The 26,442-nt window shown below is 40.0% G+C and overlaps 1 protein-coding gene across 4 annotated transcripts; it reads right to left on the bottom strand.

The window, feature by feature from the left end:
• Positions 1–130: 130 nt before the first annotated feature.
• HNRNPA3 (heterogeneous nuclear ribonucleoprotein A3) lies at positions 131–19,516 on the bottom strand. Of its 4 annotated transcripts, none has more exons than XR_014490667.1 (15): positions 19,437–19,499; positions 15,545–15,648; positions 11,022–11,144; positions 10,744–10,890; positions 10,409–10,619; positions 8,742–8,831; positions 8,561–8,653; positions 8,395–8,472; positions 7,671–7,808; positions 5,628–5,753; positions 5,263–5,334; positions 1,817–1,872; positions 1,020–1,081; positions 571–674; positions 131–290 (listed from the first exon to the last, which is right to left on the bottom strand). XR_014490667.1 is itself a non-coding variant. In XM_083348184.1 (12 exons), the coding sequence occupies exons 2-11, from the start codon at positions 15,605–15,607 to the stop codon at positions 5,279–5,281; spliced, it is 1,125 nt and encodes a 374-aa protein (XP_083204310.1). In that variant the 5' UTR covers positions 15,608–15,648; positions 19,437–19,499; the 3' UTR covers positions 4,813–5,176; positions 5,263–5,278. The 4 variants fall into 4 exon arrangements, 2 of the variants coding, with proteins under 2 accessions (XP_083204310.1, XP_083204311.1); XR_014490668.1 differs by having other exon boundaries at positions 571–622; XM_083348184.1 differs by lacking the exons at positions 131–290; positions 571–674; positions 1,020–1,081; positions 1,817–1,872 and adding an exon at positions 4,813–5,176.
• Between the last annotated feature and the right edge of the window lie 6,926 nt (positions 19,517–26,442).

The following is a 26,442-nucleotide window of genomic DNA, read 5'->3' as shown; positions in this document are numbered from 1 at the left end:
AAATGAGCAATGTGAATCCGACATTCTTTTAAGTGGCTTCAAATATTTCAACTTTGCGTCGTAACAATTCAGAAGAAATCATGCAAGTCAGTTGCTTAAGGCAGAAATAAATGATGATCCAGTACTAGAATTCAGATTCATCAACTATCGTAATTGTTTTATTATAAGCATTTGATTATTACATGGTTCAATTTTTGCTCTCATAGCTATCAGTTGTATGCATGTTCCATTGAAGAATCAAAAATTTCTATTTATGGAAACAGACGATTGTTTCTTCAGGATTAGTCATCCTGCAGAGCAGAAGATAAAAGCAAACAATTTAGCACATTAACAGTGGTAACCTACTGAATATCATAACTTTGCTAAGTTTATTGAGAACCGTAAGATCCTAATGCTGGTGGCACTGTTCTAGCACCGTAATGTATATAAAGCCCATCACCAAACGCAGTTGGTTAATGTCCGTCTTGTTTGGGAAAATATTTAGCTGAGCGCATACAGGATTCAGGTACTCTTTTGTCGATAAAAATATCAATATCCAAATTTGAGGCACAGAGAAACACACGCACTCACCCCATTTCCATCTTGCTGGGGATTGCTGAGATTACCCATTTTAGCCTCAACCCTGTTTTCATAAGACAAAAAGGGAGCATAGGTGCTCTTTGCCACTCATAGTCCTAGGATTAATAGCAAGACACAGTCCATAAATATTCTAATATTCAGCTTCAGTTAGCCACAGTTCCTATTTACTTTAACATAACAAGTTGTACATTTGATGCTACTATAGATAGGTACAGAAATTGTAAACTACTCATAAATTCATAATTTGCAAGTTAAACTGAGATGCTGACAGCCAGAAAAGGCAGACAACCGGGAACCACAATCCTATTCTTTTACATGCAGAATAACAGAATAAGGCAAATGAATTTCAGTATTACACAATTAAGATTTATAAAATTTTAAAAATCCAAAAAAAAAACAAAACAGAAAAAACCCAGAAACTCATTTTAAAGATTTGTTACCTGAAAATTAATTTAGAGGGCACATCAAGTATTCCAGGTGAGAATGTTACTGATTTTCGTGCCTGCAATTTGGCAATTAGAAACATTACCAATAGGAATCCAGCAATGCTAACTTTATATTGGCTACTTTTCTAACTGAAAAATCACATAAGTAATAAAATCAGGATTTTCAGGTTGTGTGAAAGGTGGTGGTTTTTTTTATTTGCCTGTACGCAATTAGGTACGTTCAACAATCTGTGATGCATCATACACCTTTCTTACCCAAATTACTGGGAAATTATCCCTCCAAAATAGCGATTCTTGCCAAATTTTGGCAACAGCATTAAGAGGCTATATGCCAGGAGCATGGAAATAGCAAAAAGCAATCAATCACTGTTCTTAAGATTTCCCAAAAGTAAAACAAAATAATTTGTTCCGTTGCTTTCCATATTCTGCTACAATAACAATGGGAACTTTTTGTTCTAGGAAAGCAAAACATGTTTCAAGAGTACCCGTTTTTCCTATGCTAAAGTGGTCAAAGGTATGTTGTTTCATGAGGAAAAAAAATCCCTCTCAAAATATTGAAAATGTTTTGTTTCAGGCTCAGAGTAGTCCTCCCCCCCCATTCCATTCATGCCATTACTACACGTTAGACCTAAATGCCAATTAGATGATTTAATATACCCATCCACATTGATTTGAATACAACAATTATTCAATATATTTTACATTTACCCAGTTTGTTCTGGTCTCCAAAACTAAAATTTTCAGAGCTCAGGAATACAATAAAAGAAATTATCAGTGTAGTACATTCTTACCAAGCCAGTTTTCCAATAAGATATCCACCTCTGGTCACAGAGGTTTCTTCAACAATCTGCAAGTCAAACAGATCTTTCTTACCACGTTCAAAGAGGAATTATTTTTTTTAATTCATGGAAAGTGTTAGAGACAAACCTTACCTAGTCTTACTCCCCTTTCAGGTCTAAATGCTAGACCTACGACTGGGCCAACTCAAGTAGCTATGACCTGGGGAGACTCCAATTGGTGAAGAACTCTTCCTAGACTTTCTTCGTTATTGCATCACTGACGGGCAGATTTAACTATTTTGGGGAAGCTGCTCACTATCAGCATAGTATATTTATGCCTTCTCTTGTTTGGAAGTTGAAGCTTGTTGCTGCCTTGTCCTTTCATTTTGCTGACCTGGGCGCTGAAGTCCTGTCTGAATCTCGTTTGATCCTCATTTCGACTAAGACATCTTTAATGCCGGTTATTCACTGTACACTCCTTTTACTTGTCAGAATTCACAGAGATCTAGGTCTAAGTCACTGATTACAAGTTTCACATTTTCACAAAAGATTAACACACTAGTGTTTTGTCTTTATAACATCGAGAGTCATTCCATCTCCATTAAAAACAGATTGAACGTTCTTAACCGATTACTCCAGTTATGCTGTTGAATTCAGTGTTACAAGGGATGAGTTGTATCTGATCTACCTTTACAGGAAATGCACGTGTGTACTAATGTAAGGTCCCCCCAGAGTCACTCTACTGGGGAGATGGGTGACATAGAAATTTTAAAAAATAAGACAAGTACATAAGAACGCTACAGTAACAGCTGAATCCCTTTCAACAAGCTTTGACTATTGCAGGAGTAGGCAACCTTGGCTCTTCAACTTCCAGAATTCTTGAGCCAGCCATGCTGGCTGAGGAATTCTGGGAGTTGAAGTCCACGAGGCATAAAAGAGCCAAGGTTGCCTACTCCTGGACTATTGGAATGCACTTTCTTGGAGATAAGACACATCGAGAAACGAACACTTCATTCCCACCTTTACTCATATGAAACTGTAGGTTTTTGGGAGACTGATACTCTTGAGTTGGGTTCACATGTAGCAATAGCACTTAGACTTATATATCACCCCATGGTACTTCATAACAGAGATCCCCAACCCCTGGGCCGTGGCCCACTACCAGGCTGTGGCCTGTTTGAAACTGGGCCGCGGCAGATATGGGCAACTGTCCGTATGTAAAGCTTCACTCACGTGTGGCAGGCAAGGGTGTGTTCGTGCATGAAGCTCCACTCGTGCGAGTGAAGGGCATTTGCTGTTGTGTGCGAAGTTCCGCTAGCCACAAAGCTCAATTCGTGTGAATGGAGCTTTGCACGAGAGCCGCCTCTGTTCGCACAAGTGCTGCCTCTCGTCTGAGTGGAGCTTCGAGCACAAACAACCTCCGTTCATGCACAAAGCTCCATTCATGTGAGTGGTGTGTGCACCCAACCGCTCCCACAAATGGGAGCTGTACACGCTTGTGCCTGCCATTCACATGCCCCCTCCTAGGCCGGGTCATCAAGTCTGAAAGGTTGGAGTCTGTTGCTTTGGAACACTCTGAGCAGTTCACAAATGGCAGCATATTGTCCCCAACAATCTGGCTCATTTTACCAACCTTGGAAGGAAGGAAGACTAAGTCAACCTTGAGCTGGTTAGGATCAAACTGCTGTCATTTGGCAGAGCTAGACTGCAATACTGTATTCCAACCATCGCACCACTATGTTTCCTTATATATAGTTTTAAAGTAAATTTTAACCATAGCATTCTATACCCAATGATGACTTCATGTCTGATTCTTGAGCAATTTGTTCAGCAATCAATTCCTACACTGGAATTAAGTTTTTCTTAAACTTATTGACCTACAGAAGAAAGAGGTGAAAAATGTCTGAATTTCTTCTACTCACTGTGCCCTACTCTTCTGGATGTGTACTGACAGAAAGGACTGCTCTGGCAATAGTTCAAAAAGAAGTCTGATCAGATTAAGAAGGATAGCAAATTATTAGGGAACGTGGCTGTAAATAAATCTAGGTAAGTGAAGGAGTAAACAACTCAGTCATGATTGTGACTTTAATAATTTTTATCAAATCATTCCAACGCACAGTATTTATTTAATTGTAGTCATAGGACCCTCATTAGCAACAACAGGTTCTACCAAATTAGCTCCTATTTCTTTCCCTTTACCTTCAAGACCCATTATCAGGGCATTAGAAAATGTGTGAAACATCTTGATGTATTCATGCTCAGAAGAGTTATACTTATTCCAACAAACTCAGATTATTTCTGTGCTGCAAATTAGCATCAGATAGAAAGGGGCATACAGAATTATACACAGTAGAACTTAGGCACCTTTATAGATGAACCTATATTTTGGGGGCAGATATATATATATACATATGAAACTGTAGAACTGTAAGCTAAGTAACAGACCCACGCTATTAGATTCAAAGTTTTAATTCAATTATATGTGTGCATTTAATCTGTTTGCAATTTGAGGGAAACTGAGTCTCAATAATTATAAAAGGCAGAAACCTGTTCTGCCAATGTTTCTTGTAGCTCCTTTATATATTAGCAAAGTGGGAGGCAAACTGGATAAACTTTAAAAGATCTCTTCAATGCTTATTTACTTAGGTTTAAACTAAAAACAAATGCTACAAATTATGATATGCACAGCCCAGAAATATCTGGAATTCTCATTTGAAAGTAAAGCTTTTATCATTCACAAGCATTGGTTTAAATTGACTCAGTCCTAATTATACAGCTACACAAGCTTTAATGCAAACATCTTTCCTCTCCCTATGCATGTGCAACTCATGTCATTTGGTTACATATGCAGAAAAAAATTAAGGTATTTAAAATGGTTCAGCAGTTCTATTGGTTTAAATTAATACAGATTATAATGCACTGATTTTTTTCCTAGCAAGAATATACCCTAAAACTACATTTCTTTGTTTAAAGAAGTTTTGGTAAGAAAAAACTGAACTACACAAGTATTGAAAAAAATTAAAAGTTCCTTAATTATTTTTAATTCCTGGTACCACTACCACAAATTTACAGGGTAATATACCTGATTTTATGAAGAAAAGACAAAGCTACAACAACAAATTAAAAAAGTCAGGAATGTACATCTAAACACTACATTGCATTAAATCAATAGCTGCACTCTTTGCAAACTGTGGCTATAACAGTCCTTAAGAAGGGTTTCCTGTTTTAAGCTGCAGTAACTTTTCTGACTATGGTTCATCGCTCCTTCTGTGGCAGATTTTACAGTTCCTCTAATTCATTTGGGACGACTGTCTCAAAGTAACCTGCAGCTTTCCTGACAACTCCTCGCTTTCTCCTGCTAAGAACTGTAGCCTGTTGAATACAGGATAAAAAAAAAAGATTACTCTCAAATAAATGTTGTAAGCTTAATGAAAAACACTTATTTGTAGCATACATACCATTATCCACTAGTTTTTAGAATCTTCTTCCACCATAGCCGCCACTCCCTGTGCCACTTGACCCATAGCCACCTACAAATGAAGCATAATAACCGTTTATATTCAAGCTTTTGTTTAAAGATCCTAGCCTTCCATCCTTCCGAGGTAGGTAAAATGAGGACCCAGATTGTTGGGGGCAATTAAGCTGACTTTGTAATAATGCCGCTTGGGGTGTGTGTGAAAGCCCTAACAAGCAGGCGTATACATAGAATGAAGGCTACTGCTAAGCTTGTAAGCCGCCCTGAGTCTTCGGAGAAGGGCGGGATATAAATGGAATTAAAATAAAAAATAAAAATAAAAAAAATATATTTTAATGCTGCATTTACCACCGTAGGGACTGCCTGAACTTCTGCCACTGAAACTGCCACTTCCTTTCATGGGCCCATAACTTGAAGTCTGCTGTCCACTGTAGTTGCCAAAATCATTGTAGCTTCCACTGCCACCATAGTTGCCTAAAAGAGACATTTAATTTTACGTTCGTTAAGTCTGTTATACAATTTGAAATTACAAAAGTACTTCACTAGATTGAATAAATGAAGCGCTATTGCATACAATTTAATATGCAACATATGCATTTTAGGGATTTACTGAAGGCAAATCTATGAAATTTCAATGTACAATGTGAGTTGTATATCATAGAAACATATGCAGTTTTTAAGCTACAAAAATAGAAGTCATTAAGTCATTGTTTCTCTTCTTTTCCCCACTGGTAAGAAACAAGCAACATTTGGTTCCAGCTAGTAACTTTGGTATGATAAGCCCTAGGAACACTGGGAAGAAGAAAAGTCACGGGTGTGACTTCACTTTAAGTGTACCAAAGTATGTTTTTTTCAATAAGGAAAAAAACAGTCTGTAAGAAAGTGACATACCAGCCTCTCCATAAACCAGCTGGCAGATAGCTGGCTTTCTGATGACTTGATATACTGTAGAAACTCCCAAATTTTCTCAGTTCAAAGTATCCCTAAGTGTCCCATAATTTTTTCATGATGCCCTGTAGTTCCCAAACTGTGCCCTGCAGCGAACTTGTAAGAATGTTATGGGATATTTTAAACTTTTGAGCAAAACTACTCAACAAGTTTCTAACTAATCACATCATGGTCAATTCTGTCAGAATTCTAAAGCATCCAGAAGTTATGTGTCTGTGCATCTCAGCCTATTGTATTGCAGTACTACAGGCAATACCCTGAAGGGGTTCAAGGTTGACTCAACTTTCCATCCTTCTGAGGTTGGTAAAATGAGAATTGTTTTTTGGAAGCAATATGCTGTCAATGCTGCAAACATTGGATGTTTTTGCTTTGACAATATAAGAGGCAGCCTTTTCCTTTAAATTGTTTTGCTCTAGATGAAGCTGGGGGGAGGAGAATGTTATCCCACTTGTTTTTAATAAGAACAGAAGGGAAGCTTTGCCCTTCAAACTGATTGGAGAATGTGAATTATGACTGCAAATTGGAGGAGGGAACTGTGTGTCGGATATTAGGTGCTGAAGGGAGGGGAATTCAGATTTTGGCATCTCAACATGCCATGGCGCTTTGTTCTCATTATTATAGACTTTTTAGAATAAACAATGCCTGAAGGTTCTTTAAGTGTTTCATTAGTTGGAACCATGACACTGACACTGTAAACCGCCCAGAGACTGCTCTAAAGCACTATGAGGTGGTATAGAAGTTTAAGTGCTATTGCTATATAAATAGTACTGGGGAAAATTTCACAAAGAATGTGACATTTACCTACTGTTAATCCTACATGTAGATCAGACTAAGAAACAAATGCCACGAAGGCCAGTATTACTGTTATTATACAGCTATAGCAAGAAAATTTTGCATGTCTGAATGTGCTTCTTCCTCCTTCCAATTTATCTGAGCTAGGTAGGGGGCAGGTGTGAGATTATTTTCTGGCCCTGGTGCTTATCTGACTACTACCTAACAGTGGCTCTTCCTTCTGTCCTTTAAGGCCAATCCCTATGCCCTTTATATCTCCTTTAAAAAATAATACAGAATGCTACAGAAAAATTAACAGAACAGACTACTTATAAAACAGATACAGGTGAAAAAAATCAATGCCATATCCCTAGCAGCTAGCATTGGAGGTCTTGAAAATTAAGCTACCAATCTAACATAGATGATAGCAAGCATTGAAACATGCCTCTGAGTCCTTCAGAAATTTTTCAAATGTGATTTCACAACACTGGAAGTGTACTTTGAGAACAAGTTTACAATGCACAACCTTTTTCTTAATGAAACCTACATGATGTTTTGAAGCAACAGGTAAAAAATTGCTTTATTGAAATTTTTAATGATCAGGATAAAATTTTATTTATTAAATTTATATTTATAAATATTTATAATTCTAATGCAATTTAGGCTTCTCACCTCCAAAGCTTCCTCCTTCACTATAACCATCATAGCCTCCACTTCCTCCGCCATATCCACCACCTGGATTTCCATAGCTTGGGCTACCACCATAACCACCTCGGCCACCATATCCAGGGCTACCACCATAGTTTCCACCTTGAATTAAATGTAAGAAACATTTGTTATCAATAAAAAGGAAGTGGAACTTGGGAAATAAAATCAATCAACTTTCTGCAATGCCTCTTTATTTCAGATGTTTTGGCTCGCAGCATGCATCATTCCTGATTAACAACCACGTATGCCTTTGGCTGATCAGAACTGTTTTATCAAAACAAATGGAAGTACCTAGCTTGAAGAACATAAGCAATATTCTGTAGGAAGACATTAGGTCATATTTTAGCACATGCTTTGAAAGCAATGACTGTGCTCCACTGAAATTAATGGGTTAAGCTACTATGTCAAGATATTCCATAAGTTACTAAAAATGTGTCCTATTATGATACTTTAGTTTTCTTTAATGATAATGTCTTACCCCTTTTCATACCAGGGACAGGAGTGGTTGCAATGGGGAATTATACAGAAAAATGTTATCCCTTAAAAACCTTTCCCAATCTGATCCTTGCTAGGTCCACTTCTGGACTGAAATCATTTTGACACCAGTGTAACCAGGAATGACTGTCAAGCTATTGAAAGTTACACATCTCAGGTATTATGCAAGTGGTATTTGCACTACCATGCTTACCATCACCAAAACCATTATATCCATCGCCGCTGCCAAAGCTTCCTCTACTGCTGCTGCTACCCCCACCACTGTAGCCTCCTAAAGCAGAACAAAAATATGTTATGAACAAATCAACGACAGTGTAAAATAGCATCTTGGAAGGACACTGGGAAGAACTAACATGTACCTCTACTACCAAAACTTCCACCTCTGTTGTAACTTCCACCACTGCCTCCAAAATTCCCACGACCCATGAAGTTGCTTGAACTACTCCCACGACCTTAAATAAAAACAACACAGTAAATGCCTAATAGTGTTTGTAGATAGCATAATTGCTGTATTTTGGACTCCTACTGAGTAAAACTCACTTCGTTGTGCGGTTGCAGTCTGCATTTCTTGCTTGGAGAGAGCTTTCTTCACTTCACAGTTATGTCCATTTATAGTGTGGTATTTCTGAACTAAAATAAATTTCAAAATAAGTAATACTATGAAAATATGCAATCTGCTCAGTAATGATTTATGCAAAATATTGTAAAATATACCAAAACAATCAAAACAAACAGGAACATAAAATAAAGAACCTATACTGACTCTCCTATCCATAGGTAATTAAAAGTATGATGAAAACTCTTCATTTTCTAGGTTATCCACAAACACTTGCAAAGTAATTTATCTATACTTAACTTAACTTAAGTCTAGATAAATTTAAATTAACTTTAAACTGAGTCAAAATTGTTTTGATCTCTAATCTGGCTTGGTTTGCCTTGCAACTCTGGGTAGAAAAAAAGCAGAATTCTGGTTTCCAATCAGCTTGCCACCTCCTCCTTTTCTCCCTAGAATATGTGGACCCAAGAGAATTTTAAAGAGAAGTAAAAGAGCTCAAGTAGCAAGCAAGCAAAACATGACAATGAGGAACCAGAGGCTGGTGCTTTCCAATCAGCCCAACTCAGTTGAATGAGTGTAGAGTACAGATAAAATTCTGCTTGTACAAGTAGGAAGCTATTAGATTGGCAAATCTTGTTGCAACAGAGCTAAAAGTTCTTGGATTTAGGGAATATCTGGTTTGTCAAACAATTTTTCCTTCAGTTTCTTTTGTGCTTTCCTCAGTAATGACCCAATTATACTAAATCAGGGGTCTTCAAACTTGGGCCTTTTATGACTTGTGGACTTCAACTCCCAGAATTCCTCAGACAAGCATGCTGGCTGAGGAATTCTGGGAGTTGAAGTCCGCAAGTCATAAAAGGGCCAATTTTGAAGAGCCCTGTATTAAATTACAGTGAAGAGGTTATGATCCTTCTGGTCCATCAATATTTACTTTTTTGTTACTTTTAAACTTTAACCTTTTATCTCCTTCCTTTTTTCTTTCATGTTAGTTTGTATTTTATTGTTATTTAATATAATAAAGATATTTTAAAATTTGAAACTGTAATTAGAGCTTTGACCTCAATCCAACCTGTCTTTGCGTAATTAACAATCACTTGAGCTGGAATCTCTCAAATTCATTCCCCTATTTATTTCTCTTGTTGTAAGTATAGCATATCTTTCCTTTGAAATCAGGGTTGTTGTTTTTTTTTAAAAAAATGTTTTTTACATTCTGCTAAAGTTAGGCTGTTCAATTTAGTTTGGGAAATTCAACCAGGTACTAAAGTGGATTTCTGTGTACCAATAACAGCAAACAAGTGAACTGAGAATAATATACTTTATATGAGAAATATTACCGTAACTATCATACTGCCTCCCAAGCAGACATTTAAGTATATTGGAAAAATTCAAGAAAGCTCTAGGTAACGGAAATGATGGAGTCAAACATTTGCTTGTGAATAAACAACTGTTAGATATTTGAAACTGTAGGAACTAAATTAAAAACACATGAGAAAAAAAGTCAAGAATTGAATTTGGGGCTACAAGGTACAATCTTTTAAAACACTGAACTATGTTATACTATTCCTACAATGAAAGTTCTTTGTTTATTAAAACATAGTATAAATCAATATTTATTGAACAGAAGTTACTACAAAGACAAAATACTACATACCAACAATTTTGTCTACTGTATCATGATCATCAAATGTCACAAAGGCAAAACCTCTTTTCTTTCCACTCTGCCTGTCTTCCATTACTTCAATGGTTTCAATTTTGCCATATTTTTCAAAATATTCTCTTAAATTATATTCTTCTGTGTCTTCTTTAATTCCACCAACAAATATTTTCTTCACTGTTAAATGAGCACCAGGTTTCACAGAATCCTATGAAATTTTAAGTTAAATTTAGTATTTCAAACTTTTAAATTAGTTCAATATTTGAAAAACACATTTAGAAGTAAGCAAGCGTTTGTATAATCAAGATGTAACATTTTTAACAATTACTTACTTCTCTAGAAACGGCTCTTTTTGGCTCTACCACACGGCCATCAACTTTATGTGGTCGAGCTGACATTGCAGCATCTACTTCTTCCACGCAAGAATAGGTCACAAAACCAAAGCCCCGAGACCGTTTTGTCTGTGGGTCTCTCATCACCTTCAAGAAATATATAATACAGAGAATGCTGATTGAAACATTTTTTGTTTAAAATCTAATGCTCTAATCCCATTGACTAGTATATGGGTTTTTCCCAAATGCACAGACATACAAATGTTATAATTTCTCACCACACAATCTGTGAGCGTGCCCCATTTTTCGAAGTGCTCTCTTAGGCTATCATCTGTTGTTTCAAAGCTCAAGCCACCAATAAACAGCTTTCTCAATTGTTCTGGTTCTTTAGGATCATGACCCTGAAAGAAGAAGAGTTTTAAAATCTGCACTAGATTCATACTGCTACTCAGAAATTCACATTTGTTTCTCCATACAGTTTGCAATTATTAAATAACTTATTGCTTCTATAGCTATATGCTTAGTATGATACAAATGCACTTACGTACTTACTTTCTAACATGTGGACATACAGCTATAATCTGAGGCTACAATTCTATTCATAACTGCTTTAAGTTTTGTCCAACTGAAATCTATGACTTATGAAAAGTAGAAAAGGAATCACAAGTACAGTAAAACTGCCAATATCCCTGTTTATAAAAAAAACTTTATTTCCATACAAAGGGCTATTGATGCTAGAATTTCATTACATTCTATCTAGCTATGATTAAAGGACCATACTTAGAAAATTTTATTAATCTTTTTTTTTTAAAAAAACTTAGCAAGATTCCAATTTTTTTTGCAATGTTCATACTATTCTGTTCAAAACATTCTAACAAAGTTAAAAGCTATTGGGTTCTAGTCATACTATTCCAGGGATCTCAAATTTGTGGCCTGTGGAGTTTTTCTGTAAGGCCCATGATGGCTCACACATCAGATGCTATTTCAGCTTTTATTCCTGTACCAATGTATGCATTTGTCCCAGATTTTTGAGTCCTAGGCATCCTTCCCCTCCCCCAAGTCATGTCTTCTGCAAAGCTAGCTTGTCCCACACAGTGCAAGCATCGAGTATCCCTCACAGCATCAAGTAGCTGGTGCCACCGCAAAGAAATCAATGTTGAACAAAGTGGTACTGTGGGGAAAAGCAAAGATGGCTTTGCATAAGCCATGCTATAGAGGAGGTGGTATCTGCCTAGACTCTATGCAAGGGAGGAAAAAGTGGGGAAAGAGTACTTCTAAGCCATCTCCCCAAGTCACTTAGTAATCCGCCTGCTGATGACAAAAAGAACCAAAGCTGGAATTGCCAGACAGGCTGATAAGTACAGAAAGCAAGATGAAAGGGAAACACAGGGAAATATATTTCCAATTGCTATATGATTTTGAGCTTCCAGACAACCCATGCGCAGTGTGAAATATTTGCATTCCACATGCTTTGCTTAGTTTAGAATTGAGTGACTGATGCCAACTTTGGATGTAATGCCCTGGACATGCCTCCAGAGCCTCTAAAAATCATGCAAAAAACAGGGCATGCTTTCACACAGTTTTTGGAGGCAGTGGAAGAGCATTCTATGAAGATGCTTCACAAATGAAGGTGTCATGCAACCCAGCAGCCTTGTATAGGCCACAAGGGCCTGTCAACAGAAAAAGAGCACCGCCTGAAAGTAAATTATGCGTGGCAATTCTTGGACAGTGCTGGGCTATGGGGCAATCACACAATTCTTCAAGGCTTGTGCTTCTTAGGGAATGGGGCAAGGCCGGTTTTTTTGAGTGGCAGCAGAGGTGCAAGGACTGAAGATGAGACCTGGGCTTCTACTTCAGACCTAGTCTCGGTTCTGTGAGTGCTGTTGTTCATGGCAGCCTAGATAATGGAGAGATACAGAATTGTTTCTTTCGTTCATGGTGGAGACCACGTCAGCAGTCAAATTATACATTTTCTGAATTTTTGATATGCCAAGCCCAAAAGGTTCACCATCACTGACTTATATCTTCCATATTAGTTAAGATGGAGGGATAGATGGCAACCAGCCAACCACAGACGGAACTTTTTAAAATAAATATATCCCAGGCTATAGAAACTGCACATCCTTTTACTTGATGGCAACCCGCCAGTGCCAAGCTGCCAAAAAGGATGGGGACTATACTTCTTTAAACACTAGGTTGAGTGTTTAAAGAATCTGGCCTTTCCTTTCTAGATATCACAAAAAAGCAATAAAAAGTCAGAAATTATTCTCTCTTCTTGCTGCTGTTCAATAGTTTCCTAGTCCAGTCTCTCAATTTGAAAATCTTGTTTCCTCTACCCCAGGGGTCCCCAACACCTGGTCCGTGGACTGGTACCAGGCTGCGGCATGCCAGCAACCAGTCCTCACGAACAAGCAAAGCCCCATCTGTGGCATGCAGGCAGCACATAAAATCACGCACTCTCTGGTCCGTGGAAAACCTCTCTCCACGGAACCAGTCCCTGGTGCCCAAAAGGTTGGGGACCTCTGCTCTATCCAGAACTTCCGGATTTGCTCCAAATTCTAGACTAATAGAATTCAGAGCAGATGAACAGTTATGGATCCTTCTCTCCAAAAACAGTCTCATGTGGGCAGAATGAAACAACAGACCTTGAAGAGAATGTGTGCAGAGTTTAATACATTTTCTTTCCAAACATATCACTAGTTACAAATGGATAAATCCAGGTAATGGATTAAAATATTTTTCATATTAACATTCTCACTTCCCTGTTTAGCAACTCTTCATTTGAAACAATTCACCAAGAGAAACATAAATTTGCTATCATTAAGTTCAATGTGCATATTAGAAATTGTACATTTCTTTGAATTAATCAGATTAATTGGTAATTATCAAAACAGATCACAATTTTTTTCTGCTTCAGTAACAGCACATTTTAAAAGACTGAAGTCATTAACTCAAATTCTAAGATTGCAAAGGAAGGAGGAAGTTATTTAACTGTCATTTTGTCAGCGAATCAAATTGGGTGTGTCTAATAAAGGCACAAATAATAGGAAAAAACCTGCATTTGAGTTGTAAAACTATTTGATTTTTATCACAACAGCTGACTTCAAGGGAGTTTTAATTAGTATCTGAATAATGGAAACTAAACATTGAATTGTGAATAGCCTTAATAACCTAGCTAAAATGTTTATTCTGATCTCCTATGATGTTTTCAATTGTAATCAGTGGCCATACTTGACAAAACAGCTAGCCTACATTTCCCCTTTGCATAGTTGCATTTATAATGAGTCAAACACTGCTTGTATACTTTAATCTTTCCCTGACACAAGAACAAGAATATATCACCTGTTGTAAAGCAGTAAAAGGTCTCCATGACCCTTAATTCTAAAGCCTTTCCTTACCAAATTGCTAGCCCCAACAATCTCTTTCTTAGAGATGGAAAAGGCCATGGACCACTAGGCCTTTTTCTGCCGTCAGTTTTCTATGTTTCGATAATCTCTATTTAATTCAACACTACAAGTGAAATAAAGGCTCCACTAAATAAACTAAAAGTAAGTCTGGACAGTTACAATTTTATCAAGAACTACCACTGTATCTGTTCTAATTCTCCCTAATCCCTTAAGATACATTTATGCGGGTTATACAAGCCATCTGTCTATTGACAGTAGCAAGTCCCTGCAGTTCCTTATAACCATGTTATAACCTGGAAATCGTAATGAATATAAGAAGGAATCCTCAATTATAGGAGTTTAAAGTTTCATTCTTTAAAGCATATATTGATTACTTCTAATATTTTGAATGTTATTTGCTTAAACACTGTTAATAATTACAATTTCTATAGTTAATTTTCAACAGATGGCAATAGTTCTCAAAAACAGCTTAATTGCTGAACATACATAAATATTACATAACCCAAAGATTCAGGTGTGTATTCAAGTGAAGCTAATTGATCAATTCATAGCTGCATTTGACCTAGTTTTGAATGATGCAATAAACAACTCTTGAGTCTAGATTCAGTTTACCAAATGAAACAATGTACTTTTTTAAAGAATGTAAAATTTTAATTCTCAATGTTATGGAACAATATCGATGCAATAGCAGCAATACAGGCAGTCTTCGATGTACCACCACAATTGACCCCAAAATTTGTTGCTAAGTGAAACATTTGTTAGGTGAATCTTGCAGTTAAGTGAGTAACACAGTTGTCAAGTGAATCTGGCTTCTCCATTAACTTTGCTTGTCAGAAGGTTGCAAAAGGCGAGCACAGGAACCCGGAATATTGCAACCGTCATGAGTCAATTTGCCAAGCATCTGAATTTTGATCACGACCATGGGAATGCTGCAACAACCGTTAAGTGTGAAAATGGCCATAAGACACTTTTTTCAGTGCCATTGTAACTTTGCACTGTTGTAAGTCGAGAACTACCTGTAGTTATCTCAATGCAACTTGGATTTTAGTCAACTAGACATGCCCATCCAAGCAGACAGAACCACCAGGAATTGCCTGTTTCTGGACTTTAATAATTTAACTACAATTTTAAGATTTATTTAGATATTAGTTTTTAAATTATTCCCTTTACAGTAATATATTAATTTATAGAATTTTACATATAATACTGAACTTACTGTAAGCATTTATACAGGGAAAAGGAAAAGGAAAGAATATTGTCTTTTCAAAAGCGAAGCAGAACAGAGTAGTGCAATGTGAAATCTGAGCCACATAAAGACTGATCAAAGCAGCAGCAAGCAAAAACTGACTCCAGTTAACTCAAGTAAAAAAGCTAAAATCATAAAAATATTCCACCTGTGAGGATCTTCTTCCCCTTCTCTTGTAATCTTCAGCCTCTCTCTCCTCTTTACACGCCATTTTGGGAGTGAGTGTGTTCTGACTCAGTTGCTCCTTTTAACCTAGGTAACAAGTAGTACGAGTTCCTGTGAGTTTTCTTCTTACTCTCATACAAAATAAAGGGGCCCTAATTTTCAATGGACAACATATTGGAGCCACTTTAGCTTAAATAATGTTACTGTATGAGAGAATAAGTAAAAAAGGATGGGCTTCTATTATCAACTGATGAAATATATTTTTAAATAAAAATACAGGGAGTATCAACTGAAAAAACAAGCATGTTCATCATCATATGCCATAAAGATAGCAAAATGAACTGCTAGCCAATTAAACTGTATTCAAAACTATGCAATAAGAATAGACTAAAATTGTTTCTAAATAGATACTATATTTATTTGCATTCATCATAGGGACTAAAGAAGCAAATCCCACCAGGGGGGAGAGAATCAAGAGCATCTCCATTTTACTCAGTTTATAAACACCCTATTCCCTGGATATTACTCTTGACTGTGCTATTCTAGATCTGGGAGGGGTTACTAATATAGTACTTTAAGGCTTTTGCTATAGCAATGCTTTGAAAGCTATCTTGAGCATTTGGAAAAGAAGCTTTTCACTATTTTCCTTAAGAACATCTTAATTCAAGCTTGGGCATGTAAGTGCTCAATAACTTGTTCACATATATATTAATTAAAATGCACCATTTAAGTGCAGTTGTAACTGGGCACTAGTATTTCACTGGCCAAAATTATTAAGTAGTTAACAAATTATTTAACATGTTTCACATTTAAAAACAGCACTTCCACTGCACCAAGTTATTAGGTGCTGCTTTCAGAGGGGTGAACCTAACTGTTGGATAAGAATATCTCAAAAAAGCCTTCACACTATGGGAAGTGATGGAGATAGCAATAGCACTTAGACTTATATACCACTTCATAGTGCTTTACAGCCCTCTTTAAGTGGTTTACAGAGGCAGCCTATTACCCCCAACAATCTGGGTTCTCATTTTACCAACCTTGGAAGGATGGAAGCCTGAGTCAACCTTGAGCTGGTGAGACCTGAACTGCTGGCAGTGGGCACTCAGCAGAATTAGCCTGAAATACCACATTCTAACACTGCCACCATGGAGATAAGGTCAGGTGGCAAGCCCTCTTTGTTAGTCTCTATTCTTTGGAACTCCTTGCCTTTAGAGGTTTGAGCATCTTTTCTGGTATTTCATAGAGTTGTCCTACCCCTATATCATTCTTTTAACCAGGTCTGAATGTTTCTGGTGTCCATCAGAGATATTTCTATTATCTCTTTTAAAAAATGTTGCATTGGGAAGGGTTATAAAAACTGTACAAAAAACATATTACCCAAAGACTATAGATTTGAGTGAGCTGAATCTAAAATTGATAAAATTGCATTCAGCTAAAATAATTGCTTGCAATAGTCCTGAAGTAATTGAATTACAAGTAGAATTGAGACTGGTATAATCACAAAAAACACCCTTTCCAATTAAAAGTATTCTTGGGTTTCAACATACTTTTCAATACTTTCTCTGCTCTCTTTTTTGCTAAGATTCTGATATGCATACAAAACTTTTCTTGAAATAAAAAGATTAAAATGGGATATAACTTGGACAGTTCTTCGAATCCATTTTGCCTTCATATTATATCTGCCCACTTAAAAATGTGTAGATAGAATTTTAAAACTGTGGGCTTTTCTACTAATGTATATAGGAAACTCTGCCTTCTACAAGGCCAGAAAAAGAAAAATCAAACAAGAAATACAAGAAAGGCCCTTTCTGTTTTTCCCTTCAAAACTATAGGTGACACAGAAGCATCAGTTGCTGACACAGGTTCCCAAATCATAATTTGGAAAAGCAAAGATAGAGAATGCAAGCCTGGAAACAACACACAATAGCAAGCCCCAGCAGAGTCCCACACAGCTGATTTCAGCAAGAAACAAGCAGCTAGATTAGAACCTTAGATCACTGATCTTCAGTGTTAAAAATATAATACGAAAGTCATCTTCGGACCTTGAATTGCTGTTGAAAAAGACTGTTCACTAGTTGAATCCTTTGACAATTAAAACAATTTGTACATTTTATGCCCCAAATTATGATTATTTTCAAAATGAAGTGTTTTAGGTTCAACCATAGTATACTTCAGCCTACTTGGAACTCAACTGAGGGGCACATTTCTCAAATAAATTGGTAACGTATAACCAGAGCTGTCTGTTCTTCTGCAATTTAGACGTGTATAGGTTAATGATTTCCTAAAATTGAATAGTTTGGCAATTTATGTGACAGAGGCAAAAAAACCCTTTTAAAATTGTAGCTATGAGGATAAATTAAATACAAAATTAAAGGGTCTAGAAAGTTAATCTATTCTACAGTGTAATCTTATTATATACACACAGTTTACTGACTTTTATGTCACATCTGGATTCAAAAAGAGCAGAATTTAATTACAGTACACTAATCCTGTGGTACTTACAAGCGTGGAGAGCACTCAAAGACATAACAGGATCAGGTATAGTATGAACATTCACTTTTATGTAATTACAAAACAGAACTTAGGTTTGGATATTAGTCATTTAAGAATCTAAACATTGAAAATGTTCATTAAACCTGAGATAGAATTGTGGTTATCTGAACCAGCAAAATTCATACTCATAGCTTCAAGAAGAAGAAAAAAAACTGACTCCAAACAAATACATTGTGATCCAGCACCACTTTTAAGAACGATCAGAAGCGCAATGGCTTTCATATCGAAACCATTCAAATCCTACCAGAAAGGACTGCTTAAACAGAAAACTAACCCTAGCACCTATGGTATTATTTCCGCGGTGAGCTGGCGACGTACCCAAAGTATCACTCCACGCGGGGTTGGGGTGGGGGGGAAAGAGACGTCCCAGACAGAAATCTTAACTCTGCAATATTTAGCATGTTTTCAACGACCAGAAGCAGCGTTCAACATTTCATATTTAGGGATCCTAATTCAAAGGGATTTGCTCGTGGATTGCAAAAATATCACACGCAGTTGTAAAAGGGAAACGTTTTCCTAAGGGATTAACCAAACCCTGCACAATTACGTGCGCCCGCCCTGTGGAACCAGCTGCCTGCGGAGCTTAGGACTGGCCTCCAACCTCCGTTCATTCCGCCGGGACCTGAAGACCTGGCTCTTCGAGCTCTCTGGCCCAGGCTGAGGATTTTTTTTAAAATTTTAATTTTAACTGGGTTTTTAATTTTCTCAGGGTTCTATTTAATCTTTTTTTAAAAATTTGTTTTAATGTTTGTATTGACTTTCTTTTAAATGCCCTGTAAACCGCCCTGAGTCCTTCGGGAAAGGGCGGCATGTAAATCTAAATAAATAAAAAATAAATAAATAAATTACGAGGCGGCGGCGGGATCTGCACGTGCGTCGTCTCTACTGCGCGCGCTTGTATCCTCTGTTAGCCGCAGCCATCCCTCCAAGGAAACTAGGCCGGCTGCCTCAAAATTTAGAGCTAACGGGCCCCGCTGACGATTCTTCCCTCCACCCCTCACCCCTCCGCTGTACTGCGGCTGCTTTCGCTGGAGCTCAGCCTCTCTGGTGTCCCCCCCGCGCGGGGTCACAATGGCGGCCGAAACAGCCGCCTTCCTCACTCCAAGCCTTACTCCTCCTCCCCCTCCCCCTCGTCGCGCCATTTCGGAGACGTCGCGCGGCTAAGCTGGCGAAGGCAGAGAAGCGAGCCGGCTCGAGAAGCGAGCCAGCCCCCCCCCCGCGCTCGTTTGCTTCGTCTGCCGCGCCTAGCCGTCTTTCCGGGGTCCGCCGCTGGCGGAGCCCCTTGCCCGCCGCTCTTCCCGCGCGACGCCGAGCATCGTTACCTCCATTTTGTGACTGGGGTTTTTTTTTGCCTCCTTCAGCCTCAATATGGAGTCCGAGAGGAAGAAGGTGGGAGGAGCGGGTCAGAGGAAAACGAGGGCACGTGAGAGGAAGGCAGGCTCGACGGCCAGGAAACCGGGCCGGAGGAGGAGGAGGGGCTCTTTCAAATTTATAATTTTGATGACGAACTGCTTGTACGGCGCAGTATTTCACAAGGCGGGGCTGGCGGGAGGACCAGGTGGTCGTGTCATCGATTACCTGAAGAGGAAAGAGCGGGAGGGGGATTGCCACGAAAGAGCGCAACGGTAGAAGCTGGGAGGAGAATTCCACGCGCGCGCTTGGCGCGCGCGGCTGTCCATCACCTTGCGGCGCCTCCCTTTAGACCAGGGGTAGGCAACCTCGGCTCTTTTATGACTCATGGACTTCAACTCCCAGAATTCCTGAGCCATGCATGGCTGGCTCAGGAATTCTGGGAGTTGAAGTCCATGAGTCATAAAAGAGCCGAGGTTGCCTACCCCTGCTTTAGACCATCGAGGCGAAGTGGATAGAAAGAACGGAGCGCTTTCCCTCTTGCTCAGCTCGTGCCTCGGACCGAAGCAAGCTGGGTTCGAGATGGCGACGACGGCCTAGTCGTGTTTCTCTCTTAAGCGGCTTTTTTTTTTAAAGAGAAAGCGTGTATAACAGTCGCATTATATAGCTTTTCCCGAACTGGCGCGCCTTTTCCTGGTTTATTGGGAGTACAAACCTCACGTGATCTGACCCGCCCTAGTGGGTTCTCGGTGTAGTGTAGCAGTGCAAGGCAGCGCCGGGTTGAAAAAGGACAGCGAGGGAAGGAGGGAGGGAATAAACGGTCGGAAACCCCGGCTGCTTTGTCTTAAGACGGGGGTAGGCAACCTCGGCTCTTTTCTGACTCCGTGGACTTCAATTCCCAGAATTCCTGAGCCAGCCAAGCTGGCTCAGGAATTCTGGGAGTTGAAGTCCACGAGTCAGAAAAGAGCCGAGGTTGCCTACCCCTCTCTTTAAGAGCAGCGTGGTTGTTCACTTGGTTCTTTCTGGGCCGCGCTTTCGCCGTCCTAGAAAGAAGGTACCGGGCGAAAGACAAGCGCCCTTTCTGAGGTGACTGGCTCCATCGCCAATCTCCCATCTTGGGCTCCGCCGCAATGGAGCCGAGTTGCCTTCGGCTTCGCAGGGTGAAAGGCGCTTTGATGGCGCTTGTTGCTTTCCCCCCCCCCCACACACACGCAAGAAGCTGTTAACCGTGCAAATTTGGTCGACCCCGCTGACCGAATTCGAAATAAATGTTCAGGTCAGGTTGGTTTGATAAAGATACCCATCCTGTGTTTTCTCCTGGCTTCCCCCATCATCTTTCCACAAAAGAGACCCTCAAGAGGAAATGGGAGTCTCGCTCACCCTCTTTTAACTGAATACTCAAGAGGCGGCTTCAATTGGAATTTTCATCGGTCAGATAAATAAACGTTAGTTTTCTGCCAAGCAGCGCTCTTCGGCTGACCCTTTCGCTGTTGCTGGGCTGCCCGAGAACGGGTGCCATTCTCGGCTGCGCCTCCTTAAAGCTGAGGTGAAAGAGGCGCCATTGTTGTCCCCAGCGGAAAGAAAAGCGCTTTTCCCCTCCCTCCGCCTCCCTAGAAGAACAAAATCTCTCTCGGGAACAACGGCTAAGGCCTTACCAGAAATCTTTTCTTCAGAGGCGTAGGGGCGGTTGTTTGGCTTCCTCAGTTTGTTATTATGCACAGTTGCGTAGGCTGGGTGAAATTCAAACAGCAACGTTTGTCCTGTTCAGTTGAAAAACGCTCCAGAAGACGGATGATAACTTGGGTTAGGATTAGAGTTTTGGTTTTCATGATCTTCAGCTGAAGTATTTAGATTAATACTAACCAAATCTTATAAACAAGTGGTAACGCTCTTACAAATTTACAGCACGGCAAGTAAACACTTTTCACATTTTAGTTGAAAAAGGACCATTAACGACAATTTCATATCTTGACCTCCGCTTTTAATCAATGGTTTGGGTTATTATTAGATTTCTCATAAGATTCCTGGGAAGTAAAGAGGCAGATAATATATGCACAAATGATTTGATGAGACATTAAATACATGCACTTAACTGTACACAAATATATAATAGGATTTATGGAAAACAATGCTCCAAAATAATGTTAACAGTGAGAACATGTTCTGAGTTGCAGTTTAATAACAGTTAAACCTACTTCAAGCATGGGAAAAAAGTTCCCTTTCAGACAGACCTGACTTCTGGTGATTTCATGGACATAATTTGGGTTGTTGTCACCTTGTTTCAAAATTATTTTTGACTTCCTGACCTAGTCGAACCCTTTAGCTTTTCAGGATCAGTTAAGATTGTCTTACGTGCTTTCACTTAGCTGGGCAATCTGAGAACAAGCAAGAATTTTTAAAATCAAATTAATTACATGGTAAAATGAAGGTAATATATCTTTGCTTCACATTCATTCATATATATGTACCTATTTATTTTATCCAGAAATCTGAGACTGGAAAATTTATTCTTGAAAATAAGGTTTATTAAAATGTGTGCTAGAAAATTAAAGCAGCATGATCTCCTGTGTTTGTCTTTCTAAATTTTTCTTAAATGTATAACATCAAATTGCTAATCTCAGGAATAAAACCTATGAGGGGTGAATGTGGAGACGTTTCCTAGTGATGCCAAGATGGCCAACTGCTCAGGCGTTATTTTGCACAGCTTTCTCTTTCAATTATAAAGAATCAATTTTTAAGAATCCATGTCTAGAACATGAAAAATATTTTTGATTAAATCTTAAGACACATATTCTAGAAAAATCCAACTTCTCTAAAACTGTTATTTGACATTTTAATGCTGCCTTAAAAGAATGTAGTCAAAGAGCTGGTGTTAGTTTTTCAGAAATAGATTATCTTGCTTATTTTTCAGAAATAGATGATCTTATTTGTAACTCCATGTGTGGTAACAATCCAGATTTTTAGTATTTCTTTACCATTTTTTTAATATCATACTACATATTTTATTAGATAATCGAGAATAAACATTTAAATTTGTCAATTATATACTTACGAACATCTGCTGTGTGCTTAGAACTATGGTGATTAGGTTTTTGATTTTGTATCTTGGGTTTTATATCTCTGCAGTTCATTTACTAGCAGATGGATTCTATCCTGTGCAATAATTACTGCTGCATGGATAATGTATCTGTCTTTGTATATTCTTTCTCAAGGATGACATCCCTATGAAAGAATGTATTTGGAGGAGGCTTTAATAATGTATACAGAATTACTGTATACAGAGCAACCTCTTCCTTTTTATTTCAATAATTTTACTTATCCCTACTGGCATACCAGCAATATTATACAATTCAGGAATGCATGTTTTTATCTTGTGACTGGTAACATTTTTTTTTATTCCACCTCCTGTAAATGTCTAGGCTAGTCCATAAAATATATGTCTATCAGAGGGAGTACTTAAAATGGAAGGGAGATTGTTCATATTTTACTGAAGGATAACAAATTTCATTTGTTTTATTTTAGCTTATGTTAGTGACTGCTGATTTCACTTAAGTATGTTCCTTTGTAATCCCTTTAATTTCCATGATGAGGTTTACAGGGGGAAAATAGATGTTATCATACTTACAAATAAGATGTAAACTGTTGATAATACCCGATTTTAAACATCAGAATTTAGGAGATATGTATGTGCCCTTTCTGACTGTCTCTACTGATGAGCAGGATTAAAAAAAAATCCATGACTGCAATGCAGGTCTGTACGAGGGAGGGGGGGGCGGAGTAGCTGCCTGCAAAAGCCCTAGCTTGTGTTTCAACCAATAATAGTCAACTCTCTGCAGCTGGATTTGACTATAAGTTGTTGATCTGAATTTTCAAAATTTAGCAGAAGCAAATTAGACCTGAAATCATAACATTTTATTGTAGACATGTCAAACACAAAGCCCGGGGGCCAGATCTGGCCCGTGAAGTGGTTTCATGTGGCCCGCGAAGCCATCCTGGAAACAGTGAGGGAACGGCCCTTGCTGCCTTGGCTCTGGCCCAGGCCGGCCAGGAGCCAATGTACAATTTTGTGGTGGTCATCTATTTAATTTAATTTAATAATTTAATTTGTATACCGCCCTTCTCCCGAAGGACTCAGGGCGGTGAACAGGGCAATACACAAAATTAAAAAGCCATTAAACCTTATGCCCATAAAATTAATACATATTAAAATTAAAACTATTTATAAAAACCCAACCCCATCCCATCAGACCAGGCCAGCTTGTTCGAAAAAGAAAGTTTTGAGATCGCGCCGGAAGGAGCGAAGGTCGGGGGCCATCCGGAGCTCAACCGGTAAGCGGTTCCAAAGGTCTGGCGCGCCCACAGAGAACGCTCTCCCCCTGGGGGTCACCAATCGGCATTCTTTGATCGGCGGCACCCTGAGGAGGCCCTCTCTGTGGGAGTGCACTGGACGGAGGGAAGTTGACGCCGGCCGCAGGTGTTGCCGTAGGTAATCCGGCCCCATGCCATGAAGGGCTTTGTAACTCATAACTAACACCTTGAACCTCACCCGGAGAGCAACCGGTAGCCAATGCAACTCGCGGAGCAAAGGTGTAACATGGGAGTATCGGGAAACTCCCAAGACAACTCACGCGGCTGCATTCTGCACCAGCTGGAGTCTCCAGGTGGACCTCAAGGGCAGCCCCATGTAGAGAGCATTACAGTAGTCTAGACGAGAGGTCACGAGCGCATGAGTGACTGTGCGCAAGGCATCCCGGTCTAGATAGGGCCGCAACTGGCGCACCAGGCGAACCTGGGCAAAGGCCCCCCTAGTCACAGCTCCAATATGCTCTTCCAAAGAGCTGTGAATCTAGAATGACCCCCAAGTTGCGGGCCCTATCTACGGGGGGTAATAGCTCACCCCCCCATGGCCAATGATGGAATAATCGGAATTTCCTGGGATGCCGGCACGAACAGCCACTCAGTCTTGTCAGGGTTGAGTCGAAGCCTGTTCCTCCCCATCCAGACCCGGACCGCCTCCAGGCAACGGGACATCACGTCAAGGGCATCGCTGGGGTGGTTTGGGGTCGAAATAAAAAGCTGGGTATCATCAGCATATTGGTGATACCCAACTCCAAAACCACGAATGATCTCACCCAGCGGCTTCATATAGATGTTGAACAGGAGAGGCGAGAGAACCGATCCCTGAGGAACTCCGCAAATGAGAGGTCTCAGGGTCGATCTCTGCACCCCTGCCAACACCGACTGCGAACGTCCCAGAAGGTAAGAGGAGAACCACTGGAGAACTGTGCCTCCCACTCCTAACCCTCTGAGACGTCGCAGCAGGATACCATGGCCGATGGTATCAAAAGCCGCTGAGAGGTCTAAAAGGACTAGGACAGAGGAGCAACCTCTGTCCCGAGCCCGCCAGAGATGCCGTCTCCGTGCTGTACCCGGGCCTGAAACCCGATTGGTACGGGTCTAGGTAATCAGCTATGCTGAAATACATTCAGTCTTAGCTCCACAAGGCCATCTGGAAACAGTGAGGGACCGGCCCCTGCCGCATCAGCCCCGCCCCTGGGTGCACGCTAGGGAGATATCACCCTTTCTGAGGAATGAAGAAATGCACCATCGCCTGGAAGTGGCCAGCACATGTCCCTGCCTACTTTGGGCAGGCTAGGGTCTGGGCAGCGTTGTGCTTTTCTTCAGATTTGTGCCACCCGGCTCAGCCTCTCGGCTGTGAGGAGAGGGCCATGTGCTGGCCACTTCCAGGCAATGGTGTATTTCTTCATTCCTCATGAAGGATGACACTTCCCCAGCTGCGTTTCTTGCCTGTTTTTCTCCCTCATCTCAAATATTTTCCCATCACTCTGTTCTTAGGAAGGAAGGAAGGAAGGAGAGGGAGGATCTGAGGAAAGTCCTGCCTTAGTCCTTCCCTGCTGCCCTTTCACCATCCCCTTGCCCCCTCCTCCTGGCCTAACCTGGGTGGTCTCCCATCCTATTGCTAAGGAAGCTTTGGAAACAAAGCCAGGTCTCCTCACATGGAGAGGAAGTGGGCCTCCCTCTTGACGTTGCCCTCATACACATCATGAGCAACCTGGCTAAGGAGAGCAAGCACAGAAGCTGGGCACCCCCTTGGGGAAGTGGGGGTGGGCTTAGTGCTGCGGGTGCTTGAGGGCTAGGCTGGGCATTTGACCTCTGCATCACTGTCCAGCCTCCCCCCCCGCATGGCCTGAGAGGAACAGTGAGGCTCCTCCAGTGGACCATGCCTCGGCACTTGCCCCAGTCCCATCTCCTTCTGCCAGAGACCCTCAGATTTGTCCCACTCCTGCCCAGGCCCCCATAGGCACCATTGACGCAAACAATGTAGAGCTGGCCATGCCCACCCAGTAGGTCACACACACTTCAGCCACGCCCAGCCAGTAGGCCACGCCCACCCTGGCCACACCCACCCGGCCCCTCAAGGTTAACCGCAATGCTGATGCAGCCCTCAATGAAATTTTTTTATTATTTTTTTTATTTTAATTCCATTTACCGGTATATCCCGCCCTTCTCCGAAGACTCAGGGCAGTTTACAAGCTTAGCAGTAATTGAGTTTGACACCCCTGTTTTAGTGGGACATTGTGATTTATGATGGGCAGTTCAGTGGGATGAATCAGGCAGCCTAAAAGACTGCTAGCTTATGGCCTGCTTAGTCAAAATTCCAAATATTCAGAGTTGCCAAACGGAAGAAAATGATCATGCCTGCAGAGAAAACACCAACTTAACAGCAGTCTCCATAGAATTTATAGATGACATGCATAACCTCAGACTCTCACTCCCCATCCAGATTCCTCCACATTTTTTTTATCAAGGAATTGCCTTCCTTGATTCTCTCCTTAACCCTAAAAAAGGGGACACTGTTGACAAGATAATTGTAATAACTAATTGAAGAAAGATGACTTGTTATCAGAGAGTTATTGATAACGTGGAAAAGACTAGCTTGTTTTGTTTGGCCTCTGA

Source organism: Vipera ursinii, assembly GCF_947247035.1.
Source record: "Vipera ursinii genome assembly, chromosome: 1".
Classification (NCBI taxonomy): Eukaryota; Metazoa; Chordata; class Lepidosauria; order Squamata; family Viperidae; genus Vipera; species Vipera ursinii.
This window is presented reverse-complemented; position numbering and strand designations above follow the sequence as displayed.

Excerpts from the sequence above, each read along its gene's own strand:
- HNRNPA3 (XM_083348184.1), bottom strand. The coding sequence starts at position 15,607 with ATGGCGTGTAAAGAGGAGAGAGAGGCTGAAGATTACAAGAGAAGGGGA. Across the intron at positions 8,473-8,560 it reads TGGAAGTTTTGGTAGTAGAG|GAGGCTACAGTGGTGGGGGT; the intron begins GTACATGTTAGT and ends GTTCTGCTTTAG. Across the intron at positions 5,754-7,670 it reads TGAAGGAGGAAGCTTTGGAG|GCAACTATGGTGGCAGTGGA; the intron begins GTGAGAAGCCTA and ends TGTCTCTTTTAG.